Source organism: Mus caroli, unplaced genomic scaffold (genome assembly GCF_978045245.1).
Source record: "Mus caroli unplaced genomic scaffold, Mus_caroli_1 scaffold_16, whole genome shotgun sequence".
Lineage (NCBI taxonomy): Eukaryota > Metazoa > Chordata > Mammalia > Rodentia > Muridae > Mus > Mus caroli.
This window is the reverse complement of record NW_028227271.1, coordinates 4,923,770-4,947,629: the sequence shown is the minus strand read 5'-3', so window position 1 is coordinate 4,947,629 and position 23,860 is coordinate 4,923,770. Positions and strand designations below refer to the sequence as shown.

The 23,860-nt window shown below is 44.9% G+C and overlaps 1 protein-coding gene across 1 annotated transcript in view; it reads left to right on the top strand.

The window, feature by feature from the left end:
- The window catches only part of Spats2 (spermatogenesis associated serine rich 2), a 78,340-nt gene that overhangs the window by 36,549 nt on the left and 17,931 nt on the right, over positions 1–23,860 (top strand). Inside the window, exons 4-8 of the mRNA XM_021183323.2 lie at positions 338–446; positions 1,340–1,389; positions 4,787–5,045; positions 8,029–8,208; positions 13,147–13,282. Coding sequence (XP_021038982.1) covers positions 338–446; positions 1,340–1,389; positions 4,787–5,045; positions 8,029–8,208; positions 13,147–13,282 — 734 coding nt within the window. The remainder of the gene's footprint in view (positions 1–337; positions 447–1,339; positions 1,390–4,786; positions 5,046–8,028; positions 8,209–13,146; positions 13,283–23,860) is intronic.

Below are 23,860 nucleotides of genomic sequence, written 5' to 3'. Positions count from 1 at the left end.
CACAGATGAGTACCAGGTGGCTTATGTGGAGGTCAGAGGACAACTTGGAGAGTCAGTCTTCTCCTTCACCATGGGCTCTGGAGATTGACCTCAGATTCCCACGCTATTGCAAATGTTTCTAGTCACTGACTGTCTCTTGGTCCCTTTTATTTCTATAAATGCTCTGTGTTTTAAATTTCATGTGGTGCTACTATTTTTCTACTTACTATTCCTGGCGTGACGGTTGAGTGCGTTCTTCCTGAAATTAAGCAGTGATCGTATTGTGAACTACACTGGCACTATTATTCACCCTGCTGCAGTCTGCTGCCCAGTGACCTGCCTGTACCCTCTTTTGCAGATAAACGCGGTGCGTGCGATAGTTCCCAATAAGAGCAACAATGAGATCATCTTGGTCTTGCAGCACTTTGACAACTGTGTGGACAAAACAGTGCAAGCGTTCATGGAAGGTAATGCCAGCTCCCTCGAGTGTAGGCTCTGGAACCTGAGCCGTAGCGGAGTCTCCTGACGGCGCTGCATACTGTGGTCTTCTGTTAGCTAGGGTACTCCTTTCATTCCTAAGCTATAGAAAAACTGGAAGAGATGCTAAGAAAACTCCTTTACTGTCAGATATGTTCTCCCCCTCCCCAAATCAAGAAACTGTGCAGCTGACAGACTGTGGGATTTGAATGGAATTGGATAAAGTAATTTAAGACACTGTTGCAAAGGAGGAAGTCAAGTGGCCCAGGAACCCAGACCAGTTCAAGACCCAACATTTATTTCTAAACTCCATTATGATTTAGTTTGGTTCTGGCAGGGGACTCAAATGTTATGAGTTCAGTTTCCTTACATTTCTATATGCTCGATAGAAAAAAGTGACAACCTTGTCCAGCTCCTTAGATTTATAGAGTTAATAAGTGCTTCTTAAAATTCTTTCCATATAACTTGTTTGAAAAAACTTTACTTTGAAGCTGTTTTGCCTTTGAACAGAGTGGCCAGGGCTCCTTGATGCGATTTCCTGAATCTGCAAGCATAGAATGAACAGAACCAAATACTGTAGATATTTTTTTTTTCTCCTGTAGTCATGGTTTCTTTATAATTTTAGGGTTTGAGTCTCATGTAGGCTACAGCTTTTCCCAAACATCACAGTCAAGATGGGCTACTTGGGTAAAGACGAATCACCTTTATATTCAGATCATGATGTGTAAATAGAGGATCTTGAATGCCCAAAGGAGTTCTCAGGAGGCCAGTACAGCAGAGGCACTGACTGCCTCAGCCCAGTGTGTAGTCATGATGCAATGCACTGATTTCTTCCTGACCTGGTGTAGCAGAAGAGGAAATCTCCCTTTGATTTCTTTTTCAGGTAGTGCCAGTGAAGTGCTCAAAGAATGGATAGTAACTGGCAAAAAAAAGGTAAAATTCAACTGCATGTAAGAACATGATATTTATGTTTTGTTTTGTTTTGTTTTTAATTAGACTTTAAGCAAGATGGCTTATCAGGCAAGATTACCATCCCAAAGACCTGGGTTCAGTCCCCAGCATCCACATGGCAGCTTGCCATCTTTCCAAGGGATCCAAGGGTATGCATGGTGCACAGACATACATAAACAATGACAGTTGTTTGATACATACATGGTGCAGACATACATGAGGACAGGCATTACCTTCATGCATGGTGCACATACATACACGAGGGCAGAGCACTCCACATAGTTTCTAAAAAGAAAAAGGGCTTTAAAGCATATTTGCTAATATTAAAGAGCTTGTTTGGAGGTTCCAGCAGAGGGGCATAGGGACTCACAGCAGTGAGGGCAGAGTGGGACGCCTGCCTAGCCAATCATGTCAGCCAAATGTGCCCTGCCGGTGAGTGGGGTGATGTGTCACAGCCCTGTCGCCCGGTATTGAAAGAGAACGGTACACATGTCTTGTCTCAGAAGTGCCAGGTTGCCATCGAGCTTTTGTGGAGTTACACAGTGAGCTCCCTGTGCTTGGCGTCAGGTGTCAGGCGCAGTCGCTGCAGTGCTCTAGACAGGAGTGGACACAGTGAGCAGCCACAGGAGGGTGACTGGTTTTCAGCAGGAATGCTTCCTAGGTTAGCTAGAACAGTTAAGGTTTGCAGGCCAGGTAACCTTGCTACAGACGGTCCCTACTACTGGTGACAGCTCACTTCAACCCAAAGGGCAGCTTTTCCTTCTGAAAAACGTGTCTGCCTCTCTGTATTGATTTACTGACTGCTTGCATGTGCATGAGCTCACAGTAAGGACAGCTCTGTGGATTTGTCCTCTTTTCACCGGAATGTGCTTTCTGGGGTGCCAGGTTTGACCCTCGCCTTTGCACGCTGCCCGTCTTCCTACTTCCTAGCCCAGCTTCTGCTCCTGCTGGTTGTGCACCTTCCGGAGACAGCTGCTAATGTTAAAGAGTAGAAGGCACGTGCGTTGGCTCCGCGTCGGGCGGAGCTGGTCTTCTGTCCTGTTCTGCTTTATCTTGTGAGCTGTGGGTATCGTTTAACTTCAGTTTGCTCCTCTATTAAGTAGAAAGATACAGATGTGGTGGTCCATACTTGTGATCCTAGCACTCAGAAGCGGGGCATAGGAGGGTCAGGAGTTCAAGGCCATTGTGGGCTACATAGCACAACCCTGTCTGGGGAAAAAAAGACAACAACAAAAATAAAATAATATTAATACATACGCATTCTCATTACAGTGCCTAAATAGAAGTTCTTAATCCCTCGCCTATATCCATTGAAATCCAAAGTGCTTCCCTCACAGGATATTAGCTGGGTTCAGGATTCTTCCCACTGCTCTATCCCAGATGGCGTTCCTTTCAGAAATCTTCCTCCTCTTCCTCCTCCTCCTCCTCTTCTTCTTCCTCCTCCCCCTGCCCCCCTCTTCCTCCTTCTCTCTCTCTTTTTTTTTTTTTTTTTTCAGGACAGGGTTTCTCTGTGTAGTCCTGGCCATCTTGGCACAAGTTTGGCTTTCTTAACCTTGAGAGTCTTTTCCCAGCGGCATACAGTACTGTTCAAGCTCTCATGAGGCTTTCTATGCCTGTTGCTTTCAATTTAACTTTGTTGTACAAACAAACACAGCTTTGAATAGTCAAGAAAACACCAATGTCTTAATTTATTGTCCTCAGAATATAAATTATTAACAACACATGATATGCACATGGTTGAAAAATTATGTATATGAAATAGTATATAAATTTCTTAAAATCTGGAGAAAGAAAAATGGATTTTGTTTGGTACTCCACAGTATGGAAACCTGTTACGACTAACTGTTAGCATTAGTTCAGTAAGAAGTGATCGTGGGCAAGAATTCCATATGTGGGCTGACAATGTGAAGACTTGGCCTCTTCACAAGGGAGAAAGCAGGAGGAAGAGGAGAAAGTTGAATGCCAAGTTCAGGAGCCATCCTGCTGGACAGGGCCATCGAGGGCCTAGCATGAGGGTGGATGGGTCACCCTTCCAGCTTTGGAGTTAAGATTTGCCGGTGGAGCTATTTGTTCTTAAATCAAAGGCAAAGACTTTTTTCCCCTTTGTATTCACACGGTTCAGATTTCTTTTTCTTTTTTCTTTTATTAAAAGATTTATTTATTTTATGTATATGAGTAGACTGTAGCTGTCTTCAGACACTCCAGGAGAGGGCATCAGATCCCATTACAGATGGTTGTGAGCCAACATGTGGTTTCTGGGATTTGAACTCAGTACCTCTGGAAGAGCAGTCAGTGCTCTTAACCACTGAGCCATCTCTCCAACCCTGGTTCAGATTTTGAAGGAATAAATGTGAATCCCCTGAAACAACTTTATCCCGTCTTTTTTCTTCAGCCATTGGTGCCCCTATTTCTTCTCCAGATTGTTATTTGCTAATTCATTCTTTATTTGTTTGCTTGCTTGCTTGTTTCAGCGTCAGAGATTAAATGTAGAGCCTGGTGCATGCTAGGCAAGTGCTCTACCACTGAACTACAACCCAAGCTCTTAAAAATTTCTTATGCAGCTTCTAAGATACTTTATTCCCATTAAACAATTTAGGAATATATATTCTCTTCTTTGCACATTCCGTATAGCAGATCCTGGAACGTATAAGTTTCTTACTGATCTACATTTGCATGGCTTCTAGTCTTTATTAATATTAATATAACATTGCTGCCATGAATAGTCTTGTATACATTTGTCATTCCTGGCCAGGATAAATTGCTAGTATTAGACTTGCTGTTGGAAGGTGTGTGCATTTGTAGCTTTCGGAAACATTTCTGGTTTTTCATGCACACTAGTTAGTGTTTATGGAAGTGCCCGGTGATTTCCAGAGCAGTCGAAGCTGCCTGTCAAGTGGAGCCAGTGACCTTATGTGTGTAAACCCATGACCTTTGCTGATCTCCTCTGTAAAAAGCCGACTGCAGTCTGCAGTGCGGGTTTCATTATCTGTCGATTATTGGACTGAGGTTACACCTCATTCAGTTACTTATAGATTATATTCTTTCATTTGGGTTATTGTGCTTATTTAGCGTTCTGCTTATATTTCACTTTAAAATATAGTTACAAATTTTTTCACCTTTTATAACTTCATTTTAAGATAGGTTTTGCAATGAAAATTATTTTATGTTGATCCTGAGTTCATTCAAAATGCAGTTCTACACAGAAAGTATTATTTTTGTTAGTTGTTAGATATAAGCAGAATTACCTTGAGTTTCTAGAAGAACGTGTGCAGAGTCCTAACGCTGACTTGTTTGTCTGGGAGCTGGCATTGGTTGCCTCTGTGAGTTGTACTGGAGGTCTGCTTTTTCTTTTCTCTTTTCAAATCTTTGATAACCTTAGAACAAAAAGAAGAAGAGCAAGCCAAAGCCTGCATCAGAAGCAAGTAGCAGTGCCCCAGACTCCAGTAAGTCGGCCCCCGTTCAAGAGGAGCAGCCTGCGTCTTCAGAGAAAGACAGCATCAATGGTTACCACGTAAACGGTGCCCTCAACGACGCCGAGTCTGCGGACTCGCTCAGTGAAGGGCTGGAGACGCTGTCAATAGACGCCAGAGAGCTGGAGGATTCCGAGTTTGCCGCAGCAGAGACCCTGGACAGAGCTGGTGAGTCCACTAACACGCTTAGGAAGTTAATTCACTCACAGAGTCCTGGGGATCTCCTGCCCGAGACACTACCTCTGCGCTAAGTATAGCTATAGGTCTGTTACTTTATAGTTTCTGTTATCTACTGCGTGGAAGAGTTCATACTGAATAAGTTACCAAAGAACTTTAAAAAAATAGAATTTGTATTCATTTGTTTCAAAATTTTTTCTAAAATACATAGTGCTAACACTTCTGACATTGAGTAACAGAGGGGCGCCTTAATATTTAGAAATAAGAGTGACTTTTTTTTTTTTTAAAGATTTATTTATTTATTATATATAAGTACACTGTAGCTGTCTTCAGACACTCCAGAAGAGGGCGCCAGATCTCGTTGTGGATGGTTGTGAGCCACCATGTGGTTGCTGGGATTTGAACTCTGGACCTTCGGAAGAGCAGTCGGGTGCTCTTACCCACTGAGCCATCCCACCAGCCCAAGTGTGACTTTTTAAATATGATCTTTTTTTTTTTTTTTCCTTTTTTGTTAATTTATTTTTTTTTAATTTTTAATATTTTTATTACATATTTTCCTCAATTACATTTCCAATGCTATCCCAAAAGTCCTCCATAGCGCCCCCCACTTCCCTACCCACCCATTCCCATTCTTTTGGCCCTGGCATTCCCCTATATTGGGGCATATAAAGTTTGCAAGTCCAGTGGGCCTCTCTTTCCATTGATGGCCGACTAGGTCATCTTTCGATACATATGCAGCTAGAGACAAGAGCTCCGGGGTTCTGGTTAGTACATCCTGTTGTTCCAACAATAGGGTTGCAGATCCCTTTAGCTCCTTGGGTACTTTCTCTAGCTTCTCCATTGGGAGCCCTGTGATCCATCCAATAGCTGACTGTGAACATCCACTCCTGTGTTTGCTAGGAAATATGATCTTTTAAAATGGGATAGAATTACTACAGAGTCAGCGATGATGATGATGGTGTCCAGCTCAGGAACAGGAGAGGGACATTAGTCATAGACACACTGATAGCGTGACAGAACACAGTGGGGCTGAATTAGCCAAGCAGTCTTCAGCACTGAAAGAAAATAGATAGAAATATTTTACGAATATGTGATATTAACAGTCATTGCTTTATTGACAACTAGATTTTTGTGGGTTGTTTTAAAGATTATTTTTATAGTCCTATGTTGTTTTGTTTTTTCTTTTTTTTATTGATTTATTTTCTGTGTCTTGGGTGTTTGACCTGCATGTATGTTTGTGTACCACATGTGTGCCTGGTACCCGTAGAGGTGAGAGAAGAGTGTTGGATCCCCTGAACTGGAATTGCAGATGGTTGTGAGCTGCCATCTAAGCGCTGGGAACAGAAGGTGGGGCCTCTGCAGGCGCAGTCCGTGTTCTCAGCTGTGGGGCTCTCCGGCCTCCCGACAGTGTTTTTCAATAAAGAGTTAAGATTAGTTAATACGTGGGGCTGGTGAGATGGCTCAGTGGGTAAGAGCACCCGACTGCTCTTCCGAAGGTCCAGAGTTCAAATCCCAGCAACCACATGGTGGCTCACAACCATCCACAACGAGATCTGACTCCCTCTTCTGGAGTGTCTGAAGACAGCTACAGTGTACTTACATGTAATAAATAAATAAATACTAAAAAAAAAAAAGATTAGTTAATATGTGAAAACTCATGCATTTATACATTTCTTTGTTAACAATTTTGTTAAAAACCAAGGAGAAACTGGGAATCTTTCTCTTTTCAAAGTAATTTATTTGGAAACCAGGCATAGTGACACATGCTTTTAATCTTACCATTTGGGAGGCAGAGGCAGGTAGAGCTCTGTGAGTTTGAAGCCAATGTCCTCTACACAGGGAGTTCCTGTATAACCAGGGTTACATAGGGAGACCCTGTACCCCCAACAATAACAACACAAGAGAAAAAACCAATGACTTCTTGGTATGGGGCACTACAGTGATGGCCCAGTGTCTATGAGCACTGGTTGGTCTTGCACAGGATCCAGGTTTGGTCCCCAGTACCCACATTTTGGCTCCCAAGCACCTATAACTCAAGGGCCAGGGAATCTAACACCCTCTTCTGGCCTCTGGGGGTATTTTTTTTTTTTTTTTTTTTTTTTTGGTTTTTTGAGACAGGGTTTCTCTGTATAGCCCTGGGTGTCCTGGAACTCACTTTGTAGACCAGGCTGGCCTCGAACTCAGAAATCCGCCTGCCTCTGCCTCCTGAGTGCTGGGATTAAAGGCGTGCGCCACCACGCCCGGCACAATTTTTTTTTTTTTTTTAATTTTTTTGGTATTTTTTACATGTCCTACACAGATACACATGTGGGCAAAAATCCACATACACAAAATAATAAATATATAACTTTCTTAAAAATTTAAAAATTACTTTTCTTTCTTTTATTTTTTTGTTTTTGTTTTTCTAGACAGGGTTTCTCTGTGCAGCCCTGGCTGTCCTGGAACTCACTCTGTAGACCAGGCTGGCCTCGAACTCAGAAATCCGCCTGCCTCTGTCTCCCAAGTGCTGGGATTAAAGGCGTGTGCCACCACTGCCCGGCTGCTTCTTTATTAATCTTGTTCCTTCTGCTTTAGTATTTCTGGTTTTGTAAATGTAATGCTAGTGTTGGAATTTTATTCTGCCCTTTAGCTATTTTTTATTAGTTAATTCATATATATATATAAATACACAAAAAAAATTGTACCTGACTGCAGATGGATCAAAAGTAACCATTGGATCCCACATCATTGAGTGTGAGCGTTATTCTCATTTTCCAGTTCTGCCCTTTCTCTACTCTGTAAAGCTTTTAAATTCTTTTTTTTCCCCCTCTGAGACATTATAATTTTTTTTCTTCATTGCAGCTTATGGAAGCTAGCAGCTTTTTTAAGAGGCATGGTTTTGTCTTACATATTTTTACCTGCTTGCTTTCTGTACTGAACACAGCTCATATAATTTACCTCACACTGCTGTAAACTGCTGTCCTCTCTTGGACAGGATCTGTGCTGGAGAATGGTATCTCTGACTTTGAGCCCAAATCTTTGACTGCGCACTCTATCTCGAATGTCCAGCAATCCCGGAACGCTGCCAAATCTCTGTCCAGAACCACCCCAGGAGCACAGGTTTCAAATCTGGGAATGGAGAACGTTCCACTCTCTTCCACCAATAAAAAGCTAGGTAAGTCCAAGGCCCACTTGGGAGCGAAAAAGCAACTGTGTCTGTCCCGAGAGAACAGACTGACCATCGCTCCCAAAGCCAAAGTTGCAGAAGCCCCGGGACTTGTTTCTGTCCCGTGCTGTAACCCCTGCATGCTACAGCGGGTGTCCAGGAGGACTCAGATGCTGAGCAGTCAGATGCGATGCTGTGCAGCAACAGAGACCTTTTGTGAGCAGCAGCGAGTGCTGCTGCAGATGACCTAGCTAACACTATCTGCAACCCGAGTGTTAGCGCAGTTGTTCACGCTGTGTTGTTCATGTCGGCTCTCCCAACAGGTGAACACCTCTGTCTGACAGGACATTTCAAAGGAAATGTCAGAGCTGCTCTCTGCAGCTTCCTGTCCTTACTGAAGGCAGAAGGCAGACTGAGGTTTTCACAAGAGCATGGCCCTTGAAATACTTGGTATTGATTGGTGATAGCTCCTTACTTTCAAATATTTGACTATTATAATCATTTGGGCAGAGAATTGCAGTGCATAGAGCAGGCCCATAATCCTAGCGCTCAGGAGCCTGAGGAAGGAAGACCACACCTTCCAGGCCAGCTTGGGGCTAAGGTGGTTGATGTCATCTCAACAGCAGATACTTAGCACCAACTAGTACTGTGTGTGTGTGTGTGTGTGTGTGTGTGTGTGTGTGTGTGTGTGTGTGTCTGTGTCTGTGTGTATGTGTGTATGTGTGTATGTCTGTGTATGTGTGTTGTTTTGAGATAGGGTCTTACCATGTAGTCTGGCTGGCCTGGAATTCTCTATGTACACCAGGCAGGCCTCAAATTCACAGAAATCCACATGCCTCTGCCTCCTGGGAGCTGGGATCAAAGGTATGGATCCCTACACCAAACAACTTGTTTTCTTATAAGTTATGATAATCAACTTATATGTTTAAATAAACAACTAGTTACTAAACAAAGAGACCCCTCAGTCCTTCCCATGTCTAAGCATGGTGGTCCTCTCAAGCAAGCTGTGAAATGGAAATGGAGAGGACCATCATAAATTGTAGCTATTTTTAAAATCATTTATTCCATATGAGCTGCATTTTAAAACTTCATTCTTTTTTTCTATAAATATGTGAGTGTGTGTGTTTACCTATCTGTCTCTCTGCCTGCCTGCCTGCCTGCTCTATATACTTACGTGTGGACGTCCAGGAAAAGGTCAGCTGTGTTTCTCCACTAGGGCACCTGGGGACCAAGCTCAGGCTGTCAGGTTTGGCGGCAAGGGCCTTTGCCCTCTGACATTTTAGTTAGCACTTCCTTTCAACGTGCTGCCAAATGGCCAGTCTGAGGATATCTAGTCAAGCAAAAATAAGGTTTGTACGGGGCTTAAAAACTTCTAGGTTCCAAAGAAACTCAAATTGGATTGAGAGGAATTTATAATAAAAAAAATTTAAGCTATTCCAGAGGCTAAATAAAGCAGGAGGGTCCTTTAAGCCGAGGAGTTTATGATTGGCCTGGGCAGTATCCCAATAGTCATTAAAAAATTGATGAAATTGAACATGTAGGCGCCAGAGAGATGGCCAGCAAAATGGTTGCTGTGCACACGGACCTGAGTGTGGAGCTCAGCAGCCACATGGAGAAACTAAATGCGGCCATGTGTACTGTGGGGACAGAAGGGCCTAGGGCTTATTGGCCAGCCAGCTTTCCCTGTTGGTATGCACAAGGTTCTGTGAGAGGTCCTATCTCAAAAGCAAGGCAGAACTCTGGTGAAATGACTTAACAGCTAGACTGCTGTTGCCAAGTACCAGGGTTTGGTTCCAACGCCCACATAATCGCTCACAGCCTCCTGTATAACACCAGTTGCAGTGGATCCAATGCCTGCTTTTGACTTTGCGACACTGGCACACATGTGGCACATACGTGGTTCACATACATATATGCAGGCAAAAAACCCATACACATAAAATTAAAAAAGTATGGGCTACAGAGATGGCACATCCGAAGGTCCTGAGTTCAAATCCCAGCCACCACATGGTGGCTCACAACCATCCATAATGAGATCTGACGCCCTCTTCTGGTGTGCCTGAAAACAGCTATAGTGTACTTACGTATAATAAATAAATCTTGGGGCTGCAGTGAACGGGGCTGGAGTGAGAAGAAAAAAAAACATTATAAAATAAAATAAAAATTAGGTGGTTTGTTGTTTTTTTTTTTGTTTTTGTTTTTGGGTTTTGGTTTTGTTTTGCCTGCATGAATGTCTGTGTCAGGGTGCCCTGCCCTGGACCTGGAGTGACAGTTATGAGGAATGCTTAGTTGTGAGCGGCCATGTGGATGCTGGGAACTGAACTCCGGTCCTCTGGGAGAGCAGTCAGTGCTCTTACCCGCTGAGCCATCTCACCAGCCCGAGCAGTCTGTACTCTTGACCAATGAACCATCTCTCCGGTCCAAAAAAGTAAATCTTAAAAAAAATAAAAATAAGTGGGGCGGCTCCTGAGGGATGACACCCGTGGTTAGACCTCTGGCATACGCCGCTGCACACACATGCAGACACGTACAAAGCTGAAAGTGTGGGCTAGGTGTGCTAGTGCATACCTATAACTTCAGCCCTTCGGGATGCTAAGACAGGAGCACAAGGTTGAGAGCAGCCTAGGGTGTATGCAGTGAGGTCCTGTCTCAGAATTACACCTGAGCTAGGATTTAGCCTAGCCAGCCAGGAATATGTGAGGCCCTGTTTCAAAAATAAAACAAAACAGCCAAAAAGAGGGCTTAAAAGTGCTCCGCTGACTGAGGTGCCCTTTGACCTCTAACCTGTGCCATGGTGTGCATGCTCATGCCTGCACACATGTCAGGCACACACACTATTGGTGTCTAATCCCAGCCCTTGGGAGGCAGGAGGATCATTTCAAGCTCAGGGCTAACCCAGTATATGTATATATGAGTTCCAAACTCAGCCACGGTTATAAAGTTAGACCTGATCTCAAAAAAACAGACGTTTGAGAGACCGAGAAACAAAGAAAACACACAAAATGTATATCTTTGTACAACTGCAAGCTCCTGTAGTGGTGATTATAACCCATCGACTGTTTCTGTCACATTGGTATTGTTAGGTAGAAAGGTCCGCAGAGCTCCTAGAAACTCTTAGCCTACATTGCGTAGGGGAATATACGTCTCTTTCTCTGTGATGGTAACTTCTCCATATGTAATGCTTCAGACTGCACTGGAGAGCGAGAGAGCCGTCCAGTTTTACCAAGTCTGCATGGCGGGCAAATGACTCGATTAGACCCAGTCGCTTGTGGAGCTTTGGATACAGTTGCTACTCAGACGGTTTTCTTCCTTGACTGTGCTTCATTTCACCTGAGGCAGTTCCGAAAGTTGCTGTTTTAGGTCTCCCTGCTCTTTTTTTCCTCTCTCATATATTACAGTCTCCCTCCCTCCTTTCAGTGCCCCCCCCCCCCCAGTCCACTCCTCCTCGCAGGGCAGGCCTCCCAGGGATATCAACTGAACATGGCTGCCAAGATGCAGTGAGACTAGGTACCGCCCCTCATCTTAAGGCTGGATGAGGAGGCAGCCTAGGAGGGCAAGAGTCCTAAGAGCAGGCAAGAGTCAGCGGTATCCCCCTCCACTCCACTGTTGGGTCTCCCACAAGAACCCCGAGCTACACAGTGTCACATGTATGCAGAAGGCTTACTGGAGTCCCCTATCACTCTTTTCTTCAGTAGTTTAGTGTGCAGTTATTCTCATTTCTGAAAGTTCTGTTGAAGGATTTTGAAATGTCTTCTATATCTCTGCTTAACATGAGTCTGTATTTGTCTGATAGTAGCTGTTTGATATCTCTCCCCAGAATACCTTGTTATGGTCCTCGGGATTGAGGCCAGGGCATGCTAGGCAAACGCTCTACCACTGACCCTGCAGATGTGTCTGTGTCCCATGTGTTTGCCCAGTGCCTATGGAAGCCAGGGAACTGCATTGGATCCTTTGGAACTGGAGCTATAGACAGAGCAGCCGGTGCTCTTAACCCCTGAGCCATCTCTCCAGCCCAGACCCTCAGCTTTTGATGACCTTTCATACGTGATTCTAGCATGTGTTATTTCTGTATCTGTTTCTGTTGATTTTTCTCTTCATAGTCAATCATGTTTACTTTTGAATGTTTTTTGTTTTTATATACGTGATGATTATTTTTAATGGAATCCAAATATTGTAAATTGTTCTTTGTTGATTACCAGATATTTGATTCTTTCAATATATTGTGTCTTGTTCTGGGACTCTGTTATATAAAAACAGTTTGAGGCTTGCTTTCTTTTGCTTTTTGCCTTGTTAGATTAGATGAGAGCAGCCTTGAAACGAGGGCTGATGCTGCTTCACCACTGGGGCAGCCTCCTCCCAAGCAGTCACTGTGTGTATTGTGAACTATTGCCGGCCTGGGTGAAGACTGGTGTTGTCCAGTCCTCTGCTGACTTGGTGATATCCTCGTGTCTGGCACTGGCTAATGCCGAGCTTCTAGGACTCCGTCCACTGCTGCTGCCTATCTTTTCTGTGTGGTTGGTCTCAGGAATTCTATGTTTTCTCAGTTCAAGGCGACTGCCAGGCCTAGGATCTCTTCTCTCTTTTTTGCAGTTTAGAAATTGTCTAGACAGTGAGTTGGGCAGTCAGAGGCTCTCTTCACTTGTCTGCTTTTCGGGGGGAGTACTATCTGTTGTCCATTGCTAAGAGCCATTATTCTATATATTTCATCTGTGTTGTGTATGCATTGTTTAAGATGAGAGGATAAATCCAATTCTCGTTACTTCATTTTGATTAGGACACTTTAAAAAACAGACATGAAATTTTGAAAAGTAGAGAGTTGTTGTTGTTGTTGTTGGAATGGGTGGTCATTTGGTTACAGTCTTGATCCATATGATATTTGACCTAAAACATTCAGATGCATGTTAATTTGCATGTTCCTTTTAAAAATAATCTTTGTTTCCCTCCAAGGTTCTAATATTGAGAAATCTGTGAAAGACCTCCAGCGCTGCACTGTTTCTCTTGCGCGGTACCGAGTTGTCGTTAAAGAAGAGATGGATGCGTCCATTAAGAAAATGAAACAAGCGTTTGCCGAATTGCAAAGCTGGTAAGATTAAGTTGCTTTTCATACATCGTTAGCCCAGAGTCCATTTATAAATACGGCCAGTCACTCACTGGTGTCTTTACTCCCTCCCTAGCTACAAGGCGGGGAGAAACGGAGAAGCCTGTGCTGTGTGTAACTCTGCTTTGTTCAGTTGCTCTTGGCCAGTGTGGGATTGAGAGGCACCGAGAACTCACAGTGCTCTGGAGAGGGCAAGTGATTGTAGAAAAAGGGCCTGTCTGTCAGAAACCAACCCTGTGGCAAGTGACACACTGCTACAACCAAGCTGGACAGGAAAAAGCCAGCTGTGTCGACCACCTGGGAATCATAGCACCAGGGCTAGGCTGAGGCAGGAGGATCTAGGCCAGCCTGGCTACCAGTGAGATCTTATTTTAAAACCAACCAACCAACCAACCAACCAAAGCCTAAGGAGAGAGTGCCTGCTCTTAGCCTGTCACCTTCCTTCCCTCTCCCGTGCTGATGGCTGTTGACCTTGTGTCCCCCGTCCTTCTGTACTACTTCCTAAAGGCACTAGTTTGTATTCTGTGAGTACAAGAGCAGGTTCGGTAGAGAGGTTTGAAAGTGTGTGTACACACTGTGCTTTAAGGCTAAGCGTGTGTGCGCCGTGGTGCGTGTGTCCAGGTCGGAGGACAACTTCAGGCGTCAGTGGTCCTCTTCCACTGGTGGAACGGGCCTCCTGCTTGCCCTGCCATACACCAAGGTCAGGAGATTCCAGGAGTTCTCTTGTGTCTGCCTCCCATATTACCATAGGAACACTGGGGTTACAGACAGATGCAACCACATGCCTGACTTCATGTCCCTTCTGGGGATTTAAACATAGGTCCTCACATTTGTCTGTGAAGGGCCGGGTTCATTGAATGTCGGGGTTCAGCCTCAGCACAGGATTGGGGATCTCAGCTGGAAATAGGGGTATCTGGAAGGCGCATAATGAATACACAAGGCAACTTTTCGGGTACAAGCTGACAGGTTTCAAGGCTTGAAATTGCACTCACTCTCTGTTTCTCTCTCCTTCGCTTGCTCCACAGCTTGAGGCTGCCCATACACTGCACACTCCCACCTCCCACATGCCTCACACACATGCCTCACACACGCCTCACACGCCTCACACACACCTCAAACATGCCTTACACACAAACCACATATGCCTTGCACACGCCTCGCACACACCTCATGCACTCTCCTTTCACTCCCACACACACTCCTCCACCATTACCTTGCCCCAGTCTTTTATTACTCCAAAAAGCAGGTAAAAGAGAGACATTGTATACTCATTACCAGATGTGTCAAGTTCAAAAGAATGGTCACATGTCACAGAGAATTAAGAATTATGATTGTAACCCAAAGTTTCAAGCTTCCCCTATTCCCAGGCCCATGGCCAAAATAATAATAATTGCAAACTTACCATTATTTAAACTTTAACTTTTAACTTATTATACTTGAGAGCTCAGAGCTCCGAGGTCAGCTACAGGTTTCTTGTGAAGCTCTAATGATGAGTGAAAAGCTGCCAGTCAGTGGGCAGAAGAGTCGGGTTAACTCGGCAGTAGCTAACTCTGCCTCTGTGCATTGCACACAAGGGCTCTCCTGAGGGTCTCATTGTTTTAACTTAGTTTTACTGGTATGTAATTTTATCTATTCTATATTTTCTTATTCATACATCTCCAAAGGAGACCAGGAACCACTCTCAAATGTTGTGCAAAACTCATTTTATAACTTCAATAGCGTTTTCCTTTTTGGGGGTCCCAATATTCATTTTCTTAATTTCTTCAGACTTTCTATGCAAGTCAAACATTAACCCAAAACTTCTCCTTGTGCAGTTATTTACACTGTTTCTGAGATGAGCGCATACAGCATGCACCTGGGCCATTAGGGCTGGGCTGGGCTGGGCTGGGCCCCATGCCTCAATTTGTAATTGTTTAAGAATCATTACATCAAGGAACATCTAGTTTCACAGAATTCATCAGAGCAGAAGGAGAAAGAAATAGGAAAGTCAGATATAATAGAATAATTATGCACACCAAGGCCAACTGAAAAGCAGTCATGCACAAATGAAATCTACACAGCCGTTGTCCAGGGCTAAGGTTCAGAGAAATGGGAACAACTTTTTTACACATAGCTGCTCTCGGGCTTCTGAGATGTCTCCATCTAGACCTGCTGTAGGCAGTCCCTTATTTCTGATGGTGGGTCTCCTGGAAGGGTGTGTCACCTGCTTCTCCGGGTCCCAGGCACCATCTATGTCAGGGTATGCTGTCTCCAGCAACTGAGGCTTGTGAATACTTTGTGTGTGCACCCGTGAGTATGCATGCGGAGGCCAGAGCACTGCATTGTGTGTCTTCCTCTGTCACTGTTCCGCAGGCTTGCCTGTCTTCTAGGTCGTCGGCCAGCTAGCTCTCAGACTCCACCTTCTAGTGGATTCAAATTCTTATGAGGATCCAAACTCAGGTCCCAGTGTCGCAAAGCAAATGCTCTTTTACTGACTGAGCCATCACCCCAGCCCTCTGGAAATAAGATTTAAACCGTCTGACCCTGAACCTCAGTGCTTTCCAAGTTCTCATCTGCATTGTGAATTAGAAGGGGAACCAATACTATGTTCTTTTTCTCAAATATATGTGATCATTGAATCTTTCCTGGGGAGAAATTTATGCTGATACCGTAGAGCTATTTTAATTAGACGTTAAGGTGTTATTTGTTTAAACCATAGCTCTTTTCTGAGGAATTGTGGTTTTGTCTGTTTGTTTGGACCAAATTTTTTTTTCTTTCTTTTTTTTTTTTTAAATTAGGTATTTTCCTCATTTACATTTCCAATGCTATCCAAAAAGTCCCCAATACACTCCCCCCCTCCCCTACCCACCCACTCCCACTTTTTGGCCTTGGTGTTCCCCTTTACTGGGGCATATAAAGTTTGCAAGTCCAATGGGCCTCTCTTTCCAGAGATGGCCGACTAGGCCATCTTTTGATACTTGGACCAAATTTTTAAGTCAGGGAAAGACAACAGGCTTGCAAGATGGCTCAGCCTGCAAGCCTGACTACTGAGTCTGCTCCCAGGACTCACGTGTTAGAAGGAATTATCTCCCAAAAATCATTCTCTGACTCCACACTCAGGCCATGGCATGCATCTCCTACCTCCCAACCCCATAAATAAGTAAATAGAATTTAAATTAAAGAGGAGACATGAAGAGGACAAGCCATTAGCTCGAATTAGGATTTGGACTCTATGTTCTGCGTATCTGTAAGAGCTACTTACACTAACTGAGTGGCAGAGAGCCCTGCACCTCCCCACAGCTGGCCGTCTGTGTTCTTACTGTGGACCATTAGGTCATGCCTGACCATATCTCTTTGATCACCATGTGCCACAGCAGATGTAGAGAGCTGGCAGGGAGGACTGTGATTGTGTCCCTCAGTCATCCTTGTCTCTAGGGCTGAACAAAGAGTGAAGTAATGAGCATGAAATAACCAAAAAGTACTTATGTGTTGTGCAGAGATGACTTTCCATATAGTCTAGGCTGGCTTCGAACCTGTGGCCGTCATGCCTCAGCCTTCTAAGCACTTCCAGCTCCCAAACAGTACTGTTTAAGACAGCTGGTTCACCTGGTCGCCCAACCTTGCCTTTTCCACCTTGCGGTTCTGTAGCTAAAGCGTCATGACGTGTCTTCTTTCTCAGTGTATCATCTCTGCTCCTGCCACATGACTCGTTGTCTCCAAACTCAGATTTCCTCCTTCATCTGCCAGTTAGTGCCCACTTGATGTACCCTCCAGGACCTTGCATTGACTGAGTTCAGCCAGTTCCCTGCTCACTTGCATGCTTGCTGGTTCCTCTTGCTCCGACTTCTGATACATTTCCTAGGGAACAATGTATCCTTGCCCCCAGCATCTGCAAGGACGGGTGAAGTGCCCTGTTTCTTGTTTAGGATTATTACCCTATTGCACATTTGGAAAAACAGAGATCTGTAGTTTATCCCAACTGCTGTGATAGTTCTTTAACCCCTCAGGTCATCCAGCTTCCTGCCTACTCAGCCTCAGGGAGAGAGAGAGAGAGAGAGAGAGAGACAGAGACAGAGACAGAGAGAGAGAGAGAGAGAGGGAGGCCTGTGAGTTCTGCTGACTTGGAACCCAGCCAGGAGGAGCCTCCTTCGAAAAGTGACAAGTGAAATGGTTCCTCCCCGGCACTGTGTGTTTAGTGTTGAGCAGCAGGTGTAGCGCCAGGCCAGTTGTACTTGAGGAAAGAGATCACCTGCCCCTTCCCGCCGGGCCTTTCTCTCAGGTTGATTGAAAGCACTCACCTTCCTTCATGTGCCTGTGGTTGTTACTTCAAGACCTGATTGTCAGGCGAGCTAGCTTCCTTTGGCACCAACCAGCTTGGAATTAATGTCAATTAGAGCGTCATGTGTGTGTTTCAGTGTCAAGGAAGAGCAAAGGATTCTAGCAGACTTGCAGCAGTAAGGTTACATTCCTTGTCAGGGCTCCTTGGAAATGTCTGGTGGTGACTTCCCTCACGCTGATGCTAGGTAAAAGCTGACGCATTCTTGAAGGGGAAGGAGTCAGAGCTTCGTTGTCTAAACTTAATCTGTCCTTCCTTAAGGTGACTTAGCAGTAATGGTGTCTCGACCCAGCTTTACTTTTCTTGTTAATCAGTAAAATGTACTTTGCGATACTATTAAGGAAGCAGGATGTAGAACAAACACGTCCTGGAAGGTTTGGTGTGTGGTGGAAGATTGCCATTCAGTGTGCTGGCTAGGAAAAGCCAACAGACGACATGCTAGGCTTCCTTTTTGAATAAAAATAAAGTTTTAATTTTATGAAAAACAAACATTAAAAAGATGTCCTTAATCATCTGTGAGAATTACTATGAAGAATATGGTTCTAGTTTCTGTTTCTGTGATAAAATACTGGTCAACCCAAGTTGGGGAGAAAGTCTTTTGCTTTCTCAGCCCCAGTTGACAGTTCTTCTTGCAGGAGAGACAGTGCAGGAACTGAAGGAGAAACCATGGAAGACACTGCTCACAGGCCTGCTAGGTTTGTTTTAGCCACCCTTCTTATACAGCCACCTGCCCAGGTCACACAGCCCACAATGGGCTTGGTGCCCCCATCAATTAGCAATCAAGAAAATGCCTTACAGACATGGCCACAGACCAGTCTGATAGAGACAGGTCTTCAGTTGCGATTCCCTGTTTACAGGCATCAAGTTGGGTGTATCCTATGACACTGTTCTATGCATAAAATAGGCATAGTGGTATGTGTCTGTAACCCGGGCATTTGGTAGGTGGAGGCAGGAGGATCAGAAGTCTGAGGTCACCGATGAAGAGCAGCCTGGGCTACATGAGATCATGCCTCAATGGGGTGGGAGGAACTGGAGAGATGACTCCGTGGTTAAAAGAGCCCTTGTTGCTCCTGCAGAGGACCAGGGTTCTGTTCCCAGCACTCAGGATGGTTCACAGCATTCATGACTCCAGTTACAGGAGATCTGATTCCTTCTTCTGACCTCTGCAGGCACCAGGCAAGCACAAGGTACACACACAGACTTGCCATCAAAGCAGTCATACACACAGAGCAAACTAAACACAACTAAAGGCACAAACAAGAAACCAAGTTCCGTTTACGGGTCTGGTGGGATGACTCAGCAGGCACGGGTGCTTGCGGGCCTAGTGACCCAAATGCTGTCTCTAGAGAGAAGGAATGCCCATGAATCGACCTCTGGCCTGCCGTGTGTGCCACGGTGCATACACACACACACACACACACACACACACACACACACATACATACACTGGATAAAAACCAGGAATTTTTTTTTTTTTTTTTTTTTTGGTTTTTCGAGACAGGGTTTCTCTGTATAGCCCTGGGTGTCCTGGAACTCACTTTGTAGACCAGGCTGGCCTCGAACTCAGAAATCCGCCTGCCTCTGCCTCCCGAGTGCTGGGATTAAAGGCGTGTGCCACCACGCCCGGCACCAGGAAATTTTTAAAGACACTTTATTCTGTCGTCTTTTTTTTTTTACTACATTGCCCATAAACTTAATTTTTTTAAGAATAGAAATATAAGTCATAACAGATAATTTTTATTTTCTACAAAAGCTAAAAGTCATTCCTGGTGACTTACCCACTATGCTATTCTTTAACTGATTGATTGTTTGACTGATTGATTGATTGATTGATTTTGTCTTAGCAAGCAAGTGTCCCTGTTTGCTTCATTCTGCAGTCGTTACCTTGCTAGTTTACACATTCTCCTGTTTCTGGAGCCCCAGGTGTGGATGTCGTTGCTCTATAAAAAAGTTGCACAAAAGCAAATGGCTTCACACGAAAGCCCAGGCAGTTCTCGCGTGTGCTTAACCCTCCTGGACTCAGGACTGCACCTCGCTGCAGACGTGTGCCGCAGACGTGTTGGTGCATACTGCCGCTTTTCCCTGGCAGATTTTTTTGTTTTGTTTTGTTTTGTTTTTGTTTTTCGAGACAGGGTTTCTCTGTGTAGCCCTGGCTGTCCTGGAACTCACTTTGTAGACCAGGCTGGCCTCGAACTCAGAAATCCGCCTGCCTCTGCCTCCCGAGTGCTGGGATTAAAGGCGTGCGCCACCACGCCCGGCTTCCCTGGCAGATTTTAAAACACCAGCGCTCTGTCATGTGGCCTTGCTGTGTGTGGCTGTGTCAGGCTGGCATCAGTGTCTTGAATACAGTGATTTCAGGCGTGGGCAGAAAGGAAAGTTCAAACTTCTCAGAAGCTGTTTTAGAGAATCAGCTGGCCACGGTGGCGTGTGCTTGTAAAGCCAGGAACCTGAGACAGAAGGGTTGCTAAGAAGCATTGCAAAACTCCGACCTGAAAAAGGAAAGGAGTGGAGGGATGGCTCAGTGGTTAAAGTGTTTACTGCTCTTGTAGAGGCCCTGGTCCCGTGCCCACGTCTACAGTGAAGAGGGCGTAAGTGCCTGTAACTCTGCTCCAGGGTATCCAGTGCCCTCTTCTGGCCTCCACTGGCACCCACGTGTGTGTACATTCACATAAACACACATGAACAGAAAACCTTTCCTTAATAAAAAGCAAGCAGGAAAATAAAGAAAAAAGGAATTCCTGTCCACATGTTCTGGAAAACCTCCTTACAGAAAGAGAAACATCAGAATTTTCACCGCAGGTTAATATGTAAGTCGGCGCTCAGGTTTGCTTTCGCTGCGGTTCCCTTCTCAGCTCACCTGGAGCACGGGAGAATAAATGTGCTCCAGTAAGGCCAGTGCTGGAGATGTGGAAACTTAGAAAACATAGGCACGTTCATTCTCTGCTACTAAAAACTACGGGGGCCAGAAAGATGGCTCTGGCTCAGCACCTACGAGCATCTGTTGCTTTCCCATACAGAGAGGCTCCCAATCATCTGGAACGCCAGTCCCCAGGAAATGAAAGCCGCCTGCTGGCCTCCAAGGGCACTCAGGCGGTTCACAGACATACGTGTGGGCAAATTCCTCATATCCTTAACTGCTGCCAGGTGTGAAGGCACAGGCCTCACATCCTAGTTCTCCAGAGGAAGAGGTAGGCAGATCTTACAAGTTTGAGGTCAGCCTCGTCTACATAGTGAGTTCCAGCACAACCATGGAAATGTAGAGAGACCATCTCAAAAAACAAACTTAAGAAACAAAAAACTATTGATAATTCTCTTTTACTTGCTGTAAATGGAAAGAATAAAGTCTTAAACAGGAAAAAAAAGAAAAAAAGAATAACAATATGAACTAACCAGTACCCCCAGAGCTCATGTCTCTAGCTGCATATGTAGCAGAGGATGGCCTAGTCGGCCATCGTTGGGAAGAGAGGCCCATTGGACTTGCAAAGATTATATGCCCCAGTACAGGGGAATGCCAGAGCCAGGAAGCAGGAGTAGTGGGTGGGTTGGGGAGCAGGGCAGGGGGAGGGTATAAGGGACTTTCGGGATAGCATTTGAAATGTAAATTAAGAAAATATCTAATAAAAATTGTTTAAAAAAAGAAGATAGTTTTCAATGGCTCCGCTTCAATTTCTGAAAAATGTGCTTTAAGGGCTTTTGGTTGGGTGGTTGGTTTTTCAAGACAGGATTTCTTTGTGTAGCTCAGGCTGCCCTTTAGACCATGCTGGTCTCAGACTCACAGAGATCTGCTGCCTCTGCCTCCTGAGTGCTGGGATTAAAGGCACGAGCCACTCTGCCTGGCTGTTTTAAGTTTTGAGAAAATAAAATCAAGTAAAAATACTTCCTGGGAATATTACTGCGTGGTTTAGAGTATTATCTGGTTATGTAATTGGTTTTGAGATCACCACAGTTGTATGTAAAATACTGTTTTTCTAATGCAGTAACCATGAATAAGTAATAATTATTTTTGATACCAAGGAGCACCTGAAGGCAAGGCTAGAATCAAAATGACTAGTAACGTGTTAGGGACGTCAGTCGAAGGCCTTGTGTGCAGTCACAGGCACAGAATGTATCTCAGAGCCGCTAGTGGTGATGCTGCTGCAGTAGCAGCTGCTCTGACCAATAAGTTGAACAAAAGCTTTAAAATAAGTTCAGCAATCACAGTGTGATAAGAAGGCCTGGCTGGGGCGGAGTGGGGGGGGGGTGCGGTGCTGGGGCAGGGCAGGGGGGATAGAGACCAGTCAGCTATCAGTGTTTTCCCTAATGATAGTGACCAGGTAAGCAAAGCATATTACTTGATTAAAGAAAAGATACAGAAGTTATTTCCCCAAGCCAGGTGGTGGTGATGCACGCCTTTAATCTAAGGACTTGGGAGGCAGAGGCAGGTGAGTCTCTGTGAGTTTGAGGCCAGCCTGGTCTGCAAGGTGAGTTCCAGGACAGCCAGGGGCTACACAGAGAAACCCTGTCTCAAAAAGAAAAGGAGAGAGAGAGAGAGAGAGGGAGGGGGAGAGAGAGAGAGAGAGAGAGATCCTAAGACCTTTCCAGGTCCCAGCCATGCTGAGCAAGTCGCATTAGCCATGCCCCAGTGCACAGTGGTGCGCACTGCCGCTGAGGGGAGCCCTGGGAGAAGCCCAGCGCCCGAGGTGTCAGCGTGAGCGAGGTCACGGAAAGCCTGCCTGCCTGCCTGAAAGAGCCTTTCCTCCTCAGATCTAAAATGGTTACTTCACAACATAGTCCTTCCTAATCTCTCAGCCACCGTTACATTCCAGAACCACTGTGTAGGTCAGCGACAGATAGGGAAATCTAGTTAACTGTCTGGTTTAGAAAGTTGAGTTACAATAAATTATTGGTTTTGATTGTTTAAAAAAAAAAGGAGCCTCTCCCCTGATACCTAACGTTTCTGATTTAACTTCCGTCTTCTCAGTTTGTGTTGTGGTAGACACGTTTCTCCAACCTTTTATGATGAAAACTTTGAAAAATATTGAAAATGTAAAAGGATAGACCCGTGGTGTATATGCCTGTGTGTGCTGGTAGAGTGTTTGGAAATTGCATAACACTGTCCGAGGTGCCTTCCTTAAATGAACAACCTAAGAAGACGGCATTCTTAGCAGCTGTGAAGCCATCTTGTGGTACCTGTACCTGTAACAAGAGCCGTTGCTAACTTTAATGTTTATTTTTCTATCATAAAGAGCTGTAAACTCTTTAATGGGAAGTTAGAAATCCTGATCCAGCTCTGTTTCCCACTCCTGTTAACTCGGAACCAAGGCCAAGATAGTTCCGTGGATGTTGCCGTGGCAACGTGACAAACAAAAGAAAGTAATTGCTACTTTTCATTGGTCTTTGAAATGCATTTATGTGCATTGGGGGGGCGGTGCATGTGGAGGGAGCAGCCTCAAGATCCCTCCTTAGGAACTCGGTCTTTATTTTTAAATGTTTTTAAAAAATTAGATTTATTTTAAGTGTATGAATGTTTTGCCTGCATATGTGTCTGTGTCTCACATGTGTGTGTGGTGGCTGTTGCAATCAGAAGAGGGCATCGGATCTCCTGAACAGTTGGGAGCCTCCATGTGGGTGCTGGGGATTGAACCTGGGTCCTCTGAAAAGCGCAGCCACTGCTTTATACACTGAGTCATCTCTCCAGCCCCAGTCTACCTCTGTGTGTGTGTGTGTATGCAGATTTGAATTTTTGTGTTTTGGTTTGGTTTTATAGGTAGCCTTGGCTAGCCCTGATACTTGTTGTGAGGACCTTGCTGGCCTTGAACCCACAGAGGTCTGCTTGCCTCTGCCTCCAGAGTGCTAGGATTAAAGGTGTGAGCCCAGCTTTATCCACCTCTACTCAGGGAGGATCTCTCATGGGCATAGAACTCACCAGTTAAGCTAGATTGGCCAGCTAACAGTCCCAAGCATGTATGTACTAGTGTCTGCCTCCCAGTTACAAGTGTGTGTCTCCATGCCCAGCATTTTACATGAGTTCTGTCAATTGGATGCGGGTCCTTGGACTTGCAAAGCAAACCTTTACTAAGTTTTGACTGGTCTTTGGTACAGAAATGTAAACTAACTCTTTAAGAGAGGGCTCATGCTGTCAGTTGCATGGACTGAGCACATTGTTTTCCCCGCTGTCACATAAGCAGGAGTGAGCATAAGGGGACTGGAGAGACGACTCCACAGTTCTTGCAGAGGACCTGGTTTGATTCCCAGCACCCACAGTGGCT